General features: G+C 39.0%; 1 protein-coding gene across 1 annotated transcript in view; it reads left to right on the top strand.

Annotated features, from left to right (window-relative positions):
• The window catches only part of LOC105228786 (protein Star), a 100,835-nt gene that overhangs the window by 67,740 nt on the left and 12,651 nt on the right, over positions 1–20,444 (top strand). The window contains exon 2 of the mRNA XM_011208757.4: positions 1,043–2,492. Within this exon, the coding sequence (XP_011207059.2) occupies positions 1,247–2,492 (1,246 nt within the window). The 5' untranslated portion in view covers positions 1,043–1,246. The remainder of the gene's footprint in view (positions 1–1,042; positions 2,493–20,444) is intronic.

Genomic DNA, 20,444 nt, shown 5'->3' with positions numbered 1-20,444 from the left:
AAAACAGATTACGCCAGAGAATGTCCTCAAAAGCAGGAACGCATTAGAATTAGTGGCTTCCAGAAATCGTCTGCATATATAATGGGTTCCATCCCACAAGGTCGTATCGGGAAATGAAATGGCTGATGAGACAGCCAAAAGTGCCACCGGCTTGACTAACGGACCAGTACAGGAAATACGCAAGTCGTTGAAAGCGATACACAACTAAATTTCTGAAAGGTTTGACAGACGGTTTAGGTTGAGATGGAATGCCTTAGAGGCTTGCAGGATCGCCAAGATTATGTGCAAGGGAATAGAAGGAAAACATGCAAGCTTTCTACTCACACGGTATCTCAGAAAACTGCAGGACAGTTGTTGGTCAAGTCACAATTTACTGGCTTCACATTCGAACCGTAATGGCTTTATTAACGATGTCACATGTAGAAAGTGCTGGAAAGTAGGATGAGAGAGACCCTGGAACACCCCCTTTGCTTATATCCGGCCTAGCCTGGAACTTGTCTGAGATATATGGGAGGTTCGCAGTTCAAGAGACTGGATAATGTATCAGGCTTAGATATCAAGTCTATCTTACACTTCACAAGAACCGTTGATTTCCTGCACGACGTAAACTTGAGATCAGTATTAATAATGAACCTGCATCTGGCATTACAAAGCTCCTGAAGATCTCTGTATGGCGGTACGGTCAGCCAGTGTTATCGAACCTAACCAAATGTAACCTTCGTGGGAATGTTCTTAGCTTCTTTTAAACTTCTATCTGTCCTCAAATTTCAGCCTTTAACGACTATAGTTCAGGTAGAGGTACAAATAGCGGACGCGATATCATTAGAAAATTAACTTTTCTTACTAGTTTTGAGGTTAGAAATATATAGTAGCCTTTAGTCTCTCTTCGGAGTTTTGAAGATTCTACCGTATGAAGTCATTGGATACGCTCTCATAAAATGTGGTTTTCTTATAAAATGTACCTAGTTTCTAAGCATAATTTGTATACATACATACTCTTTCAAACTCCACTAACTTATATCCTCATTATATTTCTTTGCAGCTTGAAACATTTGTAAACCAAAAAACTAATGTGCAAAGCAAAACAAAATGTGCTACATAAGTCACTGTAAACGGAAAACATTACTACTCGTAAATTCAAGTGGCAAACTCTAATACCACCTGAAGAAAACCCATAAATTATTGCTTTCAAAAATATAACCTCTAAAACAAATCTACTAAAGCCTAAGAACTAAAAAGTGAGACGATGTCGACGAAATTCTCAGCGCATCCCGACTTGGCGATCGAGCAACTGCAACGAGCCGAGTTGACGGCGCGTCAAAATTCAAATAAATCGCACGCACATCATAGGCGACATCACTTGGCGGGAGCGGGCACTACGAATGGCTCCAACACGCCCACTAAGTCAGCGAAAAATGCTGCGAAACAACTCAATTCCAACAGCGCACTAACAAGTGCTGCAGCTGAGCAGACCAACTTCAGTAGCACCGCACGAGCTGCTGAGCCCCATGAGGCGCATTTGAACGATGCCTTTCCTCGCCTAACGCCTGTGCGAACCTACAGCAAAACAACAAGCAGCCGCACACAACAACATGTGGATGCATTGGATAATAAATTCGCCTATAACACGGATGGTGTCGATGTGAATACGATGGTTTTGGCTTATATCGATGATATCGATCTCAATTGTGACGATGATGATGATGACGATGTTTACATAACGAATGCAAACAGTAGATCGAGCAACACCAAAGACTGTGTAGACTGTACGCCGTCCACGACATTACGGTGGTCAGCGGCCGCTGCAGCAGAAGCAGCTACCGCACAAGAGCAAGCCGACCACGCTAGGTCGGTGGATGAGCCGGATTACTTGCAGCATCGCTTCAGTCGAACGGCGGACAACTGTAATAGCCGGCATCCACAGCTGCAACGCCAGAGTGTTGATTATTACACCGCCGACCCGCGTGCCTCACCCATACACGCCATCAGTGATGGTTGTGCCAGTGGTGTAAGTAGTGCTTTAAGTTCACCATCAGCCAGCACAGTATCCTCGCCACTCTCAACGCCGACAAGACTTGCGCCACACTATTTACAACAAAACCAAAATCAACCAAATAGCAGTAATTGCTGTCAAAAATCGCTAGCCAGCGGTTGTTGTGGTGGCGGCGGCGGCGGCGTCGGCACAAGTGACAGTGATAAAGCTTGTAATCATCAACATCACCATACACAGCATCTCCATCATCAGCATCACCAACACACAATGACATCATCTACATCGTTAAAGTCCACATCTAAGGCAGCGGCGGCGGCAGCGGCAGCAGCAGCTGCTGCGGCGGCATCGTCGTCGTCGTCAAGCGGATGTAAAAAGTCACAGAAATATGATCCCCGACTACTAGGCCCATCACGATATCGTCAACTATTGCCAATTGTGCTATGCATTCTGTCGTTCGCGATCGTTTTTAGCATATTAATTGTTTACATGGATACGACAGGTGAGTTCTATAGTTTCTTAAACAGTTTTAACTATCTTAAATATTTAAGTTGTCATATTTTCTATTCGTCTTTCTATATACATTATAATATAATATACTCTTAAGCGACAGCAGTTCCTTTCCTTCGTCCACTGCCATTTATTTGACTTTTCAGACATTTGGTTGTGGCGCTTACTTCTTGTCGCTTCCTGATGTTTTATTTGTCTTATGTATAATTTGATATCTTGGCCATGTGTCCAATATTGACTTTCTTACCTGGATGCTGACGTATTTTATAATTATGCAAGTTTACTTTTTTATCACGGTTGTTTCGGTTTTTACTGTGTTTGTTTAATATTTTATGTGTTTTGTACGCACCGGAAGCAAACCCCGGCGCTTATTTGACGTCAAGCCTGCAGGCACACTTTTGCGGTCAAATAACAGCTTGTTGACACAATGAAAACAATAAGAAAATACCAAATACCACGGTGTTAGTATGGAATTAGATCCGAATGAAGAACAACTGTCGTTGTTTCAACTTGTTACAAAGATACAAATTCAAAGTCTGCATATCGTTTATCATGTATCTAGTGGACGTCCACAAATTTTATAGGTTTATAGTTGAGTCTACCTTGTACTTTGAATTAATATACTTGTTGTTAGCTCTCGAAACTATTGCAAATCCTTTTATTTTATATAGAGCATCTTCCTCTATCTTCGCTCTGGATATTTATATTTAAATCTCATTGCTTATTAGAGCTAACTTGAAATATCTTATGTTACATATAAATTGTGACAAAAAAGTATCCGGTACCACCAGATGTAATACATTTATGCCAACGATTTTTCCATTCCTCGAAACCTTTACATAAGCACTTTTTGGGATGGCCTTCAGCTCCTTCAGCGAATTTTGTTTTATCTCTTTGATCGACGGAAACGCGTTCCACGGAGCAAATATTTCAGTTTGGGGAACAAAAAAAATTAAACCGTGCCAAATCTGGTGAATACGGTAGTTGATCGATGACATTCATTGCGTTTTTGGCTTTAAATTCGGTCACAATCGTGCCTTGATGCGACTGAGCATCACCTTGCTTTTTGAACGGCTTTGGGTTTTTTTTAGTTTCGGCTCGTTTTTTCCATCCATTCAAATAAAGACTTGTTAACATGTCAAAGTTATAAACCCATGTCTTGTCGGCAGTTATAATGCTTTCCGTGAATGTGGGATCGGGATTCGCATGTCCAACGACCTTTTTATGGTACTCTTTTTGAAAAAATTCAACTTTACCGGGACGAGTCGAGCAAGAACGCGTTTCATACCTCAAATATCCACCAAAACCATTATAACAGACTCTCGAGAGATGTCGAGCTTTTTTAATATTTTCAACAGTTGAAGAGGTCGAAGGCCGTCCAGAACGAAGCATGTCTTCAACGATCTCTCGGTCGTCTTTGAAGGCTTTGTACCACTAGAACAGGCATAATTACTGAGGCCACAGAATTTGACTTCCTCTATGAATACAGAATTATGTATGTTAAATAATCGTGGGTCCTTAGACCAAAATAAATGTTTTCTGCTGAGAGATTTTTATAACATTCTATTCTAATCTTTGCTGTTTGACTTTGGACTTTGCAAGCAGAGAGTAATCTGAGAGTTAAAAAAATACCTTGGCTGAAAAAAAATAAATTCTGTAATGAAAAAACTTCACATAAAACCGATTAGTACTTCGGAATGGCTTTTTTGGTTATAGGAAAGCTGAGCCAAATGAAGTATGTATACCAAGTTTTGTTGAGATGCCAGTTTCACGGTTCTCAGCCTAAGTTAATTCCGGCAACATATTATTAACTTTCGTGTGAATTGGCTTAAGATCCTTACTGGGTTAGATCGGCTTACTTTCGCTATAGTTAAAACTCTGGTTAATTCCGGTTTTGTGAAACCAGCTGTCAAGGTACTTGGTTTCAGACTAACTCCAAATCGAGTTAGATCATCAAAAACCGATCTTCGGAAAAAATTTTGTGTTGTTGTAGTAGCGGCAAATTGTGCCAAGTTGAAAGTCCTTGGCCGGATAAAAATCCGGTTTCATAGACCCGACTGTCTGAGAGTTACTCAAATTTTGTTCTTTGATATCAATTTTACATATTTTTATATCTTTTGTGAACTATATTTTTATATATTAGTCTCAACTCTGAATCATTGCGACTTTCTTTGCGATAATTCTTGTTCATTTATCTTGATATCAACTAGACACTAGACTACTCAGAAAAATGTTCAGTGATAATTGTTTTCATTTTACATAAATACCACACTAATGACGCCGGTCCTTGGTGAAACTCGTTACTCCCACCTGACAGGAAAACACCAGCGTTAATGGCCTTCCTAACTAAGTAATTATGTGAATGGAAAAAAGAAGCAGCAACAAAACAGCGAAATAATGACATTACAAGCAAATTAGAAACGAGCGAACCAAAAAAAATCCAAACTTCAAGCGAAATCCAAAAAAGCAAAGTAAGCAATGGCAGTAAGTAAATATTGACACTCGCCAAGCGCTGAGTAGACATTTACCACTGCCTTGTCTCTACTATACGTTGCCACCCACCACCGTTCAGCGCCGTGTAATGAGCAATTATGTGCATTATTACTTCGTAAACTGAAAAAAAAAGAAAAATATTCGTAAGCAAACATAAAAAAACGCGAACTCTCAAACAAATTTGCATTGCTTTGCCACAATTGAGAATTCTACAAGCGGCCGACGACGCCGTCGAATTGCACCGCGGCTCTGCGAAAAAGTGCTTTGGTCGTCTCGGTGCACCGCTGCCGTGTGCTGTGGTAAGTGCCACTGCCGGTTGGCAACAAAGCAGCGATGAATGAATTGGACGAGCGAACAACGGACGGATGGATGGACGGACTGAGGCGCAGGCCGCGGTGTCAATCCGGCAACAGCTGGATAATCGCCGGTCGCTCTGCTGGCGCATACACAATGTCTGTCTATGAAGCATATGCTTGGTTCCAGAGGCGCATGTGCTTTTGTTGTTGTTGTTTGTATTGATTGCCTTGTTGCAGTTGGTTGGCTCTAGCTGAGGTTTTCAGTTGCCTCGCTGACTGACTGAGTGGCTGACTGACTATCTGAGTGGCTGGCTGACTGCCTATTTGTACGTGGGTTTTTTCCAAATCTTTTACTTCTTATTACTGGCTGCCTTCCGCAAAATGCTTTCCGTTTTTGCGAAACTTTTACACGCGCCGAGCCAGCGTGCTCAGCCAGACAATGAAATGCGCCACCGCTAACCATCCGCTGTCGCTATAACAATTTCGCGCACTCATCGGTCGCTCATACCTCAGCTGTGACTCATCCTTGGCGTCGGATGTGATTACATACACACTCCTTAGATATATACATATGTATATTTATATATTCCTACCTTTTGCTGTTGCAGGCGTTATGCCGCAATGTTACTGCAGTTATTTTCATTTATTGTTGCTGCTGTTGTTGTTGTTGCTGTGCTATACGCGGATTTGGTTGGAGGCAATTTCATTTATTTAATTCGCTAATCGTCTTTGATTGCCTGATTGCTGTGTGTTGTTGGCTGTTCAACTTGTTGTAGTTGTTGTTGTTTCTCAACAATTAGTTGTTGCTTTTTATATGCATGCATTTTTTTTGCGACTTTTTGCGTGAAATGGTGCAATATCCTGTCTTAATACCAACGCTATCATTTCAATTAAAGGCAAAGAGTGAAAACTTTTAACGAAATCACAACAAAAATTAACTTGGAATGCATGGTGTTGATTGACTGGTTGCTCTATTCTAACTTTGTAAAGTACTATCATACTATTTTGTGTTTTATAATGGTTAGAATTGGAGCGTTAACCTTTGTGAGATTTTGGATCGAGGTACTTTTTTACTTTTGGTAAGAGTTCGGATATTTTAAAGAGTGATCCATTTCGAAGTTCCCTACTTTTCGAAGAAAATTCACAAAAACCGCGACTACGTTTCGGATGGTCCATCCGTTGAGTCCTATTTTCGAGGACTCGCCATGACACCCGTGATGCTTCGTTCCAAGGCCTGAATCAAAGCGGGATTGTCCCCATGGACTTTAGTCTTTATTTATCCTCACAGGAAAAAGTTTGTGTGACAAGTAGCGCCGTCTTGTTGCAACCATCTGTCGCCGAGATCACTAGTTTCAATTTCAAGCATCGAATAGTCGGTTATCATGGTGCTACAACAGTCGCCATTGACGGTTACGTTCTCACCGGCATCAATTTTGAAGAAATATGACAGTAGACGATTCCACCGGCCCACAAATCACACCAAACTTGGTTTTTATATGTGAATGGCAGCTCTTGAATCTCTTCAGGTCCTCTTCGTCCCAAATGCCCCAAATGCGGCAATTTGTTTGTTTACATACCCATTGAGTCAAAAATTGGCCTCTTCGCTGATCGAAATTTGGCTCGAAAGCTTGGATCTTCTTGGAACTTTTCAAGAGCCTATAGAGCGAAGCGATGTCGTTTGGGAAATCAGTTTCATGAATTCTTTGATTTGCAGTTTTTTAATAAGTTTTATTCTGTCAGAAAATTTATTCAGACTAAAGGTATTTTCGATCTCAGGCCCTCAAAGGGTATTTGCGGTCTACAACTGAGGAGCTTGACATAACATTTTGCTCCCAACAATACTATTTAATATATCATTGCATTACCGATATTTTTGGTCTAACTAAAACTTCGTCTTTAACCTCACTTATATAACCTAACCCAACTTTAATTGGTAATTATGCCATTAAAAGTAGAAAAAGACCGCCACAATGCATTAATAAAAATGACTTTTGTCTTAATTACATAATGACACACCCTTTACTCTCAAACTTTCATTGAGTAGTGTCGTTAGTCGTGCATTTTACAGCAAAACTTTTTCCATTGACTTTGCGCCATTCATTATCAACGCATTAACAACAATTTAAATACTCATACTCTCGTTGAGGCGTGTGGAAAGAAAAGGCGTGAAACATTATAGACGCACTCTAGGCTACAACAATTACAACAAAAATAACATGTAACTCATAGTTGTAGTTGTATTTGGAAGTGACAACATTCTTGTGTCGCTTTTGTCTAGTCACCATGGCGTCCACTTAATTGCAACGTCCGCTAAGACTTGCAAAACTCTCGCTTCCGACTGCTGCGTGGTGGTAGGCGGCAGTAGTAAGTGGCAACTCCGCGCACACAACTTGGCCAACTCAAGACATGCATAGGTTGACGGGGGGTGCGGTAGCGTAGTTGTAAGAGTAGCTGTTGATATTTGCAAATTAGTGTGCATACGAGTAATTTGCATGTCGTCGCGCTGGACGCGCTGTTGTTGCCGTCGTCATTGCTGGGAGCGGTGCGCAAAAGCCGCACAGAGAATACAACACAGTTGATGTGAAGAAGACACAATTCACACTCGACGTGATAAATGCGCGATAAAACAATGATGTTGACAAAATAAAAATAGTAAAATAAAAGATTCTTAGCCGTTCAAAGGAAGCGGGCGTGCTTTACCGCCGCCGAGGCTTGTCGTGAATTTCTGTTTGTATGGACATACACAGGCATATAGCCCACACGACGGACTTGGGCCTGGTCGATTTTTGCTTTGTTTCGCATAAAAGTCGTTGTTTTTGTTTTGGTTGGAAGCCTCTGCGCTATTATTAAGTATCCATCAGAAAACGATTTGCGATGTAATTTGCTGATAAGACATGAAATATTAAAATTATTATTTTGTTGTGAATATTTCTGTTCTCTTTTATTGTTATTTTAGTCCAATCGATGTTATTTTATTGCTTCGTCTTTGTGATTGGTGCCATGAATAGCTGATGGAATTCATAAATTCAGCTTATGAATTTTAATTTCCAATTTTAATATGAGAAAGTGGTTAACAGTTTTATTGACTGTTTTTCAGATATTATTACTGAAGTGGTTTTTGTCTTTGGGACTATAAATTTAACGAAGAAAACGCTTTAGCGATAGGCAAAGAAGTTGTAAGTTCTTAACCTACAAACGAAAAGCGAAAATTTTGGAAAAATCGCGATTTCTTACTCAACATGGTCTCTTTAGCTCTATACTCTCGACCAAGGCAGCAGTTCGAAGCCTAGTGAAACCAAATTGTGTCTTGGCGACGGCAAAGGTGAACGCTTTTTACTTATTATGGTGGGAACGTATTTTTTCATCGGCAAATTATATGATTCAGCGTTGAATCAGCTGATTTATTCGGCATAGTAAAAAGAGAGGTCAGTGAGTGGCAGTATTTTTCTTTTCCAGATAGTCGAATAAAAAAAAACAGCAGTTCGTAGCCTATTTAAACCGAATTGAGAACTTGAGACTTGTGGTGAAAATCTTTTTTCTTCGCGAAAATATATAATGCGGAGACGAATCAGTTAAATGATTCAGCGTAGTCCAGGCCAGCCTCCGATTTTTCCTTCTCCAGGCAGTTGAATATGAATGAAACGTATCTTTATAACCGATAGGACAGTATTTGCTTTCTTCGGATGGGATTCGTCAGATTTAATTTTTCTTAAATTTCTTTACAATCTTGTCTAGAGATTACTTCTCGTAGTGGCCTCTTTTCCGTTGTTTCATCGGGGCTATAGGCTAGGTTAGATGGCTCATCTAGAGAGATCGCGCTTAGGCAGCCATAAGTAATCCTTTTTGTAGCCTTAGAAGAGAGAGAGAGAAGAACACTTGTGTTCGAACTTATAAATTAGCAAAACTATGTGCTCCTAACATCCCATACGGAGGACAGTCAAGAAGGAAGTGTTGAGTTGTTTCCGCCTCATCTTCTTCCTTACAGCTTCTGCGGATGGCGTCCGGTAAGATTCCCAGCTCTACAGTGTTAAAATCTTCACAGTTAAGGAGAGCTTTACTGAGGACAAAGAGAGCACTAATCTCTTGAGACCGATGGTGGCCCATCGCTGGCCAAGCTTCCGCAAAGCACAGTTATCTAGGAGTAGAACACAAGAGGAATCGAGAGCACCCATCCGCTCCCATTTTATCGATAGCGGTTTTAGGGTGTCTTTCCTTGTTATCTCATCAGCTTTACAATTTCCTGCGATTCCGCTGTGGCCTGGCACCCATACCAGTCTTATTACAAAGACACTCGATGCTATTGATAGCGAGGTTAGGCACTCCTTGACCAACCCTGAACGCACTGTTAATGAGTTGAAGGCTCATACAGGGATATAAGAATATGAAAATATTCAAAATTAACCGACATAAAAAGCTGCTGTAATTTTGGCATCATAATTAAGGACAGTTGTACCAACCTAAAGAAAAAGTTACCTGTCTTCCATATAAGCGGGATAGCATAGGGGGAAATGAAGAATTCCCGATATTTTCTTGACATTGTGTATAGTTTATAGACTATCTTTAGTAGTTATATTGTAACGGAGCAAAGGAAAATGGCCTTTCTGTATATGTAAATAGGCATGTGGAACACCCTGCACTCTCATGCAGCTACTAAAGTGACGTCAGAAAATGAGTCTATCGAATTCGGAAAATAGTGTCACATAGATACAACAAGTTTTTCCAGCGACAGTTACCCTTAGCTACAACTAACTGGTATTTCGGTCAAAAATTCGACCTATAACCGGAAATATTTTGAAAATATTTTTATGTAAATTAATATTAATTAATATCATATTTTCAAGAAAATCATTATTCAGTCTACTGTAAGTGATTTTCAGCGAGCCCATAATCCTTAACAATTTTATAACCAACATTAAATCGCCTGATAAACATAGCCACTATATATGTATATAATATATGCAGATTTGTATATACTTTGTTGTCTCCTGCCTTAAATATCTCAATATATAAGCGCCTTTCATTTCCGATTATTTATAGAATCAATTAATTAAGTGACACTTAAAAGCAAAAAAGAAAATTCGAAATTAAGCGCCAGCAAACTTTTTATTTCGAATTCTTCAAAGAGTGCTGAATCGTAAAATTTTAATACACTTAAGTTATTTTTTTAATATCTTACCCCAATTAATCCCTTTCACATTAACAGCCAATGGCTGACTGCACATGTATGTCTACATAACATCTCGCTGTCATACATATAACCACTTAAATAATTTCCCATTTTCCATTTTCCATTCTTAATTTATCTGCTGCCATTAATTTATCTTTATTTTAAATCATCTTATCAAAGTGACCGCCAACCATGCTTACAGCAGCTTATTATTCGCCGCTCACTTGGCTGACGGCCCCGCCTCTTGTGCGCTCACACCTTGCCGTTCATAAATTAAATCCGGCTAAAAATATCAACATTAAAATTCATGTTCGTCTGTATATATCTGTGTATCTTTGGTTGGTTTGTCTCTGGCTGCCATATGTACATCGATCCATCGAATGCATTGCATTTATAGACGAGACGAGACACACACGAACCAAGCAGCATCGCCAACCACATAGTTGGGGGGACCATAATGTACTGTGTATATAATATGTCTAGGTCTGTGGAAAGTGTTTTAAAAGCCGCGCCAGACAAATTGATCGCATCCAGACGACAGACGAACGGCCATTGATTTTTTATTTGTTGAAAAAATTTTCACGAAAAAAAATATTCGAATTAAATGCTTTGCTTTTTTTTTCATTTTTCAATTTCTCAGAATTCTTGTGTAAATAGGTAATATTGCTCACTTGCTCGCACAGTGTTGCTGCTGTTGTTGCCATCGCATGTTGCTGTCACTATGTCAACTTAGCTTATTAATGAAACCTATGGAGTGGTTAATTATGTAGGGACGTCACTGTTTTCGGTTGTGCTGCAGGCAGGAATGAAGCGAAGAATTAATTTTTTGTAATATTTTGGAAAAAGAGAGGTGGATCTATTTAATTATGCGATAATTTACATACATATAAAAATATGTTGCTATTGTTCATAGAATTTCTTACGGAAATAATTAGAACAGATCTATTGAGTCGCTTTCATACGTTGATGAAATTGTTGGCTTGATTTCAAGACTGTTGGTTCCAAGTTTTGAGGACTCTTGTAGCAGGAAATTATATACCTCCATGTGTATAACTGTTACTATAAACATCTGGGTCAGCATTTTTTTCTTGATTTTCTGTTCAGAACTCTTGGATTCTCTCTTCGATCTCCGATTTTCATTTCAAGTAATAGTGGAAACTCAACTGAGTCGAAAAATTCTCTTGATTTTCGGTTCTGAACTCGTGAATTTTTTCTCCGATCTTCATTTCAACTAAAATTGGAAACTGAACGATCTTTTCTGAGGGTGTTTCCTCGATATCTCGATAAAATTTGCTACTATAAAACCTTTGGGTTATAATATTCCAATATTTAGTAAAAACAATTTCGAAAACTGCTTTTTTTATGTGGTTTTGATTTTGTAGAATCGAATCCTTCTTTAGTCTATCTTTCTCTCAAATTTCAAGAAAAGCTTGACCAAACGACATTCAAGCCAAATTAACTTTCTACTCAAACAAGTTTGATACTTAGAGTTTATAGATTTATTTTCGGTTCGATGTCAGCCATTTTGCATAATAACGGTATAATCTCTCCGAAGTTAACTCGTCAGTGTTCAGGGTAATTATTTGGTCATAATATTCACTTTCCCCTGTTACTAATTGTAAGAAATCTAAAGTGTCAACCCTCAATAATAACTATAATATAGACTTTATAGAGAGACCTTAGCTGGTTGATGGTCAGCTCCATGGCTACTGAGAGATCCTTCTGGCCTAGACCAGAATAACTGAACTATTTGCTCTCCGTAAATTTCATCTTAACATCTTATCGGAGAGAAATCTTCAAAGGCTCTTCTGTCCTAGGGCAGAATAACTGAACTATGTGCTATGTGCTATTAGTAAAGTAGATTTTCAGTAGTAGTCGCTGTCATAGGACTTCTTATTGGATATTGTTCGATAGGCGTCCATGCGATAGGGGAAAGATATTGTCGGACAGAAATCGTCAAAGGAATCACTTGTTTCTCCATTATCCGGCCTTCGAATGACTGAGGTGGAACCATCTCGACAGTCTGATTTTCGGCGAAACTGATTTAGCATCAAAGCGCTTTATCGAACTGTGAGCGTCCTTATGGCCATTATTAAAGAGTTTTAGGTATCACAACGGACCGGTGTTCTAGGTTGTCCAAGTAAGATCTCTGTTTGGCGATTGTAGCAAAATGAGTTGGTTAACATAACTTAACGTAGAGAGAGATTAAGAGAAAGTGGTAGTGTTTCAATTCAAATTTCTGATTCTTCTAGTGTAAGGGGTATATGCAATGCACATACAAATTTACGTATTCTAATTAGAAGCAGTATAATTTTTCTCTATTTTAACCGCCTCTTTCGTGCTCCTGTTGCTCTGTGCCGTCCGACTACTTTTTCAAACACTCATTCTCATGGCCAGTTGTACTGGTGCGGCTTAATAAAATGATAAATTCTTTAACTAATTTGTCGTGTCTAAGAAATAAGTATTGACATACATACATACACACATGCGAAGACATCTGCATATCACGTACTAAAGGAGGTCTCACATGCACGTAGCACATTCATTAGAATTAGTTCCCATAAAATTTGTCTGCAGCTTCAGATGTCTGCTCACTTTTCATCTTTTTGTCAGCTTTTTATTTGTGGGTTTGTTTGTTGTTGTTGCTGGTCTATGCTTATCAAATACACGCATGTGTGTCAATATGTAAATACGCTTGTCGTCTAGGCGGTGGCGGTCTAAGTGTGACTTTTCGAGCACACTGTATTTGTCGTCCGCCATTCATGATTCATCAAATTAAGTTCTTGCCTTGTTTTTTGTTTTTGGTCAAATGCTTTTCTTTCACGCCCTGCACAGCAAAGAAAATTTTTTGTGGGATTTTTTGTTGTTTTTTTGGACTTTTTGTTGTTTTTGGAAATTTTTTTCAGGTGTTTGTTGTTCTTGTAATTTTATTTGTTAGTATTGTTGTTGTTGTTTTTATTTTATTTGTTAGTATTGTTGTTGTTGCTTTTATTTTATTAGTTGTTTTTGTATTTCTCGGTTGTTTTTGTAATTTTTCAGGTGTTCGTTCTTGTTGTTTTTGTAATTTTAGTTGTTGTTTTATTTGTTGTTGCTTCTATTTCATTTGTGGTTGTTGTTTTTGGTTATTTTGGTTTGGGTGTGAATCTGTCCGAAAATATTTTGAATAAGTTCTTTTCACTTCTAGCTCATCATGCTTCTATGTGGTATTGTTGTTGTTGTTGCAGCACAATATTTGTTCTCTTTGATGATGTGGCATTTGTTATTGTTTTATGCGTGTGAGCGCTCGGTATTTGACAATATTTATGCAATCCAACGGTAGGTGGTTGCAGTCACGTTCCAAATAATATTCACCGCAACACATGTAGTCTCCATCCACAAGCAATTTATATATGTATATGGTATTTCGGGTGTTTGGATGTATGTGTGTCGACATTTGAAAGCGTGTAGCAGTGGAGTTGACTTTCATTTGGCCAAGTGTGCGTGAGAAAATCGCGCAGAGGGTTGAGCGCCTTAATTATAAGGGCCATGATTTGGTAGAATTTCCTCCGACGCACACACATACACACGCATAGTCGTATAGTAAATGCAAATCATTCGTTTGCGCGCATATTTGCATTACAAGCGAGTATTAGTAGTTGATCAAACGACGGCGTAAGGGTCTCTAAGTACATGACTCAGGTCGCTTAATCGCGTCAAGAATGCCTTTCATAGCACACACGCACACAATTCTTTGCTTTCTTCCGCCAGTTTACTACCTGTTTTTCCCCCACATACTCCACCTTAAGTAGTTGTTGTTCTTTAATTCAAATAATTCGTTTCATTTTCACGCCATTCCCCGCCACTTTTATTACAGACTTTATAAATCTACAAAAGTTTGTATGTATTTATGTTTGTATGTGTGTCTAACGCTTTGTTGTGGCACCACTTTTCTTCCTCTTAAAGTTAACCGTTAGCTTGCCGGTTTCTGGTGTACCCAATTTCGACGTTATCTGCTTGTCAATCTATCTATCAACTCGAATCATTGTGCGCATTTCAGTGCTTTTACTACACACATACATGCATACACACACATACACTGTAGTTTTTTATGCCGTCACTCACACGCGTAGTTGCATACTTTTTGCCGCTCTAAGCCGCATATATTGCTTGAGTGTCGCGCACTTGAGCAATAACTGCAACATAAAATAAGAAAATTGTTGTAAGCAACTCAAAGACAATGACAATTTAGCGTGTACCGTTTGTACCTACACTAAATTATATATACATATATACATATGTATATACAAAGTGTGTGCAGAGCACATTCATTAAACCACTTTTAGTGCCTTCACCCATTTGTCACGCGGCCGAAAGGCACAGTGTGCCGAAAAATTGCTACAAGTTGCTGGATTTTCACAATTTTCGATTTTGGTAGCAATAAGAAGTCGCATAACATCAAATCAGCAGAGTACCAGCATTGGTTGGGGTGGCAGTTCGCCTGCTGGCGGAAGTGTTATTCGAATACGGCATGGAATCGGACCAATTATTCGGTCAATTCTACTTCTTTGAGTGGACGGACGATGTAGATCAAATTTTGTGAATTCCAGAAAACAAAGACCATTACATTTTCGGCCAATACGTAGCCCTTGCCTACTTCGGACAGATTCGCCAGAGGAGGTCCGCTGTTTCAACTGTTACTTAGTCTCAGGTGTTTACCAATGGATTCAGATTTCGTCGACGTTCGCAAAGCGCGACAGAAACTCCTTCGGATTGGGCTTGAATAGCGTCGAACTAAGTTGCTAAGTGGTTGTACATATAGTTCTTGCATCCTTCGGAGCACAGTCGCCACAGGAAGTCCCCTGTTTCAACTATTACATAGTAAGGTACCAAAGGATTCATATTTCGTCGACGTTCACAAAGCGCGACAAAAATCTTTCAGATTGCGCTTTAATAACGTTAAACTCTATTGTGATATGGTCTCACGCTTTCTTTTTGTCCAAAGTGACCAAACGCCGAAGCCTTCGCGCCGACAGCCTTCTGCAGGCAATGACTTACGCGGTCTTTTGAGACCTCTGCCTTAGAACTATTTCGACCTATTTCCTCGCATGTTGAAACTTGCTAAACCAATTTTTGTCGGTCGTTGAAAGCCGCTGGAGTCAGCCGCAGTTTATTGAAAGCAGAAAATGTGTCCTTTTAACTTCTTAAAATACAGTCCGATAGTTAAAAGAGATGATTCCAACAAATTTTGCCTCAAACATCCCTCATTTGTTTTAGCAGTAGTCGTCGATAAATATGGTTGTTCAACGAAGTCAAATTATTTAGTGCGAATCACTTTGTATATTGTGTTTAACATCATTTGTAGGAGGAATCTTTGTTCGCATTTTCTCTGAGCTCATTCGAGGTTTGAGCATAAGTCGTGAGTTTGTTGTTGAATCGTGAATCATGGAAAGTACGACGGGTCTTTCTTTCTTTGACTCTGGTTTTGGTTCTGCTTCTACCAGTAGGAAACCATGCTACAAATAATTTTGAAGATTTTGGTCATATAAAAATCCGTGTCTGTTTCGGTTATATAGACTCGACTGTCTTAGGAACGGATGTGATAATGACTTACTTCGAAATATTGACATTTCTGGATCGAGAGCAACAACTAAAAGCTTTTTTCATCTGGGTTTACAAAGATGGCTGATCTGTTGATAGTTCTTGCTCTTCCTCATATAAAAATCCATGTCCGTTTCGATTATGTGAATTTTAATTATTGGGAACGCTTGTAATAAGGACTTACTTCGAAATATTGACACTTCTGGATCTAAACATCCTACTATGCACTCCTTCAAGAGAGTCGAAAAAGAAAAGAGAAATTAAAGAAAAAATGCGTCTCCTTTTACAATGATGGTTGATCCCAGAACATGCTAAAGTAACCTAGCAACTAACAAGCCGGAAGTACTTTCCATATTAAGTGATCATTTCTATACTCTGGGTTTGCATAAAAATTCCAAATCATATAGAGCTATTAAAGGCCTCATAACAATATCTCAAAACCCGTTTTCCTTAGTACTTCGGGAGTTTTCAATTTCTCATTACTGCCAAAATTTTTCCTTTCCTGTACACTGTAGAAGTTATTGTCAGTAGTTAGCTTTTTTTTAATGTGTACTACCATCGCTTGCTTTCAAAACCATTGTGTCTACAAGTGCGTTTGAGGTTATGTCAACATCAGCTGAACGTTTCGGTAACAACCAACGCAATGACAAATCGACTGACAGTAAAAAATAATAGCAAAAAGCGCAACATATGTACATACAATAACAAAAATATACACACAATGCAAATTCATTAACGGCGCATGGCGCTTATTATTATTTATATACTAATACATACATATGAATTTGATTGCTCAAAAATCTCCAAGAGTCGCCTATATCCCATTTCATGCCTGGGAACAACAGCTGGGCGATGATGATAAATATGAGTTTTATACAGATTTGTTAAAAGAATGGGTGCGTTCATTAGCTGCAACAAATCGCATTAAACTAATTTGGATTTTCACACTTTATATATATATACATATGTATGTATATATGTATATACATCTGTAGCTTAATGTAATCAAATATTGCCATTACATGATTATAATAATGCAATAACGACCAAGGGTGTGCCGCCTCTTGCCATATTTGCTGCAGGCTTCATTGATTAATTGATTGATAGCTGCCTAAATGACCCATATCAGCCGGCGCTTGCAGGCGCCCTTAATCAGATCAATTTCGATAAACGCGATTACGCATTGATTTTGAGTGCCCTTTGACACGAATACGCGCATCCTCCACCGCCAATGCAATAAAGTGCAATATGCGTCATGCGTCCGCTAAAGATCTAACAATGCCTCGTCAACTACCCTACTGATTTTCCGCATTTTAACGCACTGTTTTAATACTATTTTGTTGTTTTTGTATTTCACTCTTTCGATTTTGCACCAAAAGCAGCGTGAACCCCAAGTACTCATACTTAAGCTCAACGCTTAGCAGCAACCCTCACTCACACCCGTGTAACTTCAACCATGGTAGCCATGTTCCCCTCCACCAAGCACTCAGCCGGCAGTGGCACGATGGTGGCACTTGAAGCGATTAAAATCTTACTGCTTACTTATTACTCTTTTCATTTGCTTCTTCTGCTTCTTCCTCCACATACTTAAATAAATAAATATATTGTAGGTAGAAACTCGATGCATTTAATTTTAATCATTGCCCGGCCGCTTGGCTTGGTGTGTGGCTCCAGCGGCACAAATCCTAAGCCGCAACTCAACTCTCTGCGCATTTTGCTCTTGCATGTAGGGTTTGTTTTTATTTTATTTTATTTTTTCCCTTTTCATCGTTCATCACCGTTGTGATTTCACGATTTTCCGCTTTATGGCGTTGCGCCGGTTGTCGGCAGTTGGCTGACAGCGGCTCAAGTCGAAAACTGTGCGCAGCAATAGAATTAACGCAGCGTGCAACAAACGATCCACTTTCGTGACGGGCGGTATATAGTCGGCTGTATAACACATGCCACAGTGTTGCATATGTGTAAGTCTCTGGTCTGTGTGGAAAGTGTAAGTCGCCTAGCACTCATATCCGGGTAGCGTGCACTCGCCGTTTGCCCGCATATTGGTGTTGGCTTTCCGATACATTAAAATTATGCAAAAATATGGTAGTTGCAACATATAAAATGTCGCTTTTGAGTTATGCATGCATAATGTATTTGCTTGCAACCCCTTGTTGTTGTAGCGCCATACCCCTTTTGTGCAATTGTGCAATTTACCGTAAGCTCTGTCGTTGAAAGCGTTTTGGCTGCAAGCCACACTAAATTTATTTTGTAATTTTCGCATATTTTATTTTTGATTGCCATTTTCAATTTTCCTCTTTCCTTAATTTATCGCCTTTTCCATCGTTTGCCTTTCCAAACTTTTTTGTATTTGTTTTTGTTTCGCAATTTGTATTTCTTCGCTCGGTTTTGCCACTTTTTGCGACTTTTTGCGAAACCGATAAAGATCTTAAGCGTTTCTTTATTATTCCTCGAAACGCAGCCAAGCACGTGACACTCAACTTGCACTCATATTTTTATTTTCTTGCTATTATGTGTTTCTTTTTTCGTATATAAGCGGGTAATATTGTATTCTTACATATTTCCATTACTCGGTTGTTGGTAGTTTGCGACTCGTTATTCATGCCCGATTATTATTTTATGGTTTTGTACATTATTAATAGATTCGTTTATAATGGCGGTGCATACATTAATATTAAATGTTTGTTATTTACATAGATATTACAGTCGTATTTGCTAGCTCGTGTTCAAATATATTTCCTATAATATTAATTTAATGGGTGTATTTTCTTTTTGTAGACCAAGTTTTGTGTAAGACCGTAAAAAATATGTGAAACATTTTTTAGGCTCATAAACCTTGAATTTGAGGTATTATTTTCTTAATACAGAGACACTAGGCCGAAACTGGTCATTTATCACCACTTAATTGGTCTTGGTAGAAATTTTCGTGGGCGCTGATAAAACAAAAAAGTAAACATTTTTTCTTTTCGGTCTTATATTTTTATTTATTTGGGACCATAGTTCCTACATGGAACAATGATCTTGTCGCCTCAATCCAGTTAAATTTGGTTAGACCTTGGTTTGTACTTATCTGGTCTGTTCCATTTATGACTAGATTAGGTTAGTTTAAACAAGACGGCTGTCACGACATATAGTCTGGTCCTCAGTAATGTCAGTTGAAGCTTCAATCAAATTCGAGCCGAAGTATTCGTCATACATAGATCTATCGGTCCTTAGTCTTTGCAAGACGGAGTAAGAGTATTTTCATTCGAGATTCTTGCACATGATCTTAGCGATTCTGCAGGTCCTTCTAAGGCGAATTCTAGACCCGACAGAAGCAGAGGAAGTGTGCCAGCGTGTCTCTCATGCCTAGTTCTTTTCCCTTTCTGCATATGCATCCGATTCGTATGTGATGTCAGTAAGTTGTGATTCCTTATTAGGTCAGCAGCCGTCATTCAGTCTTTTCGAGACGGAGTAAAAGTGTCTTCATTCGAGGTCCTTGCAGATGATCTTGGCGATCCTGCTTGTCCTTCAGTCATTCCATCTCACCTTGTGCCGTCTGTCATCCCTTCGTAAATTTAATTATATATCGTTTTTTGCGATTCCATGTATCAAGAAAATACGCATAGTTTTTGCAAAAATTTGATTATATCGAGAAATAGGTCGAGGAATGGTTTTGTCCCACTGTTCAACGTCTGGGTTCAGCAAAAATTATTAATATTCATTACTTCAGAGGTTGCAAGAGGCACTTCTGGCGCGAGGTGGAATTCCAACGCTCCAGTTTCTAGCCCTCATTAAGGCTTGTTTTTTCTTAGATCTAAGAGTTCTGACCCGCCACTGTCCGTTAAGAATGGGTTTGGTCTTTAAACTTCTTAGCAGTTATATGCCGGGATCAAGCCGCTTCGTCAATATATTAGAGGCTTCATCAATAATTATTGATTATAATCAGATTGCAAGTGACATTTCTGGCACGAGACGCTCGCTTAGATGTAATAGTTTTGACACGCCACTGTTCGTTGGGTAAAGTACTTTCGTTCTATGACGGGTTCAACCGCTTCGTCAATACATTTCAAATGTCATTAAGATCGGCGCACTTAGCCTAGCTAGCCTCGAGCGCACAAGTACTCAAGGTTGTATATCCGAAACTATTACTCGAACTTGAAAATTTTGGACAATATTCTAAAGGTGTTATAGAACTTAATGAGGCAATAAAAAAATTAATTTTTTTGAAACCCATGAACCCATGTTACCCCTTAATTTCCTTGCTTTAAGATTAACTTCTTTTCGCATTCCATTAAATATTTACATGACTCCACCTAATATCTACAGAGTAGCTGATAAAATTTACCTTTTAAGTCGGTAAACTTTCCCTTCATATGTATATCTTTGCTAATATTACCAGCTTTAGATAAAAGTAGACCACCTTTTGCAG

Source organism: Bactrocera dorsalis, chromosome 1 (assembly GCF_023373825.1).
Source record: "Bactrocera dorsalis isolate Fly_Bdor chromosome 1, ASM2337382v1, whole genome shotgun sequence".
Lineage (NCBI taxonomy): Eukaryota > Metazoa > Arthropoda > Insecta > Diptera > Tephritidae > Bactrocera > Bactrocera dorsalis.
The sequence above is the reverse complement of the archived record's forward strand: the minus strand, read 5'-3'. Positions and strand labels throughout refer to the sequence as shown.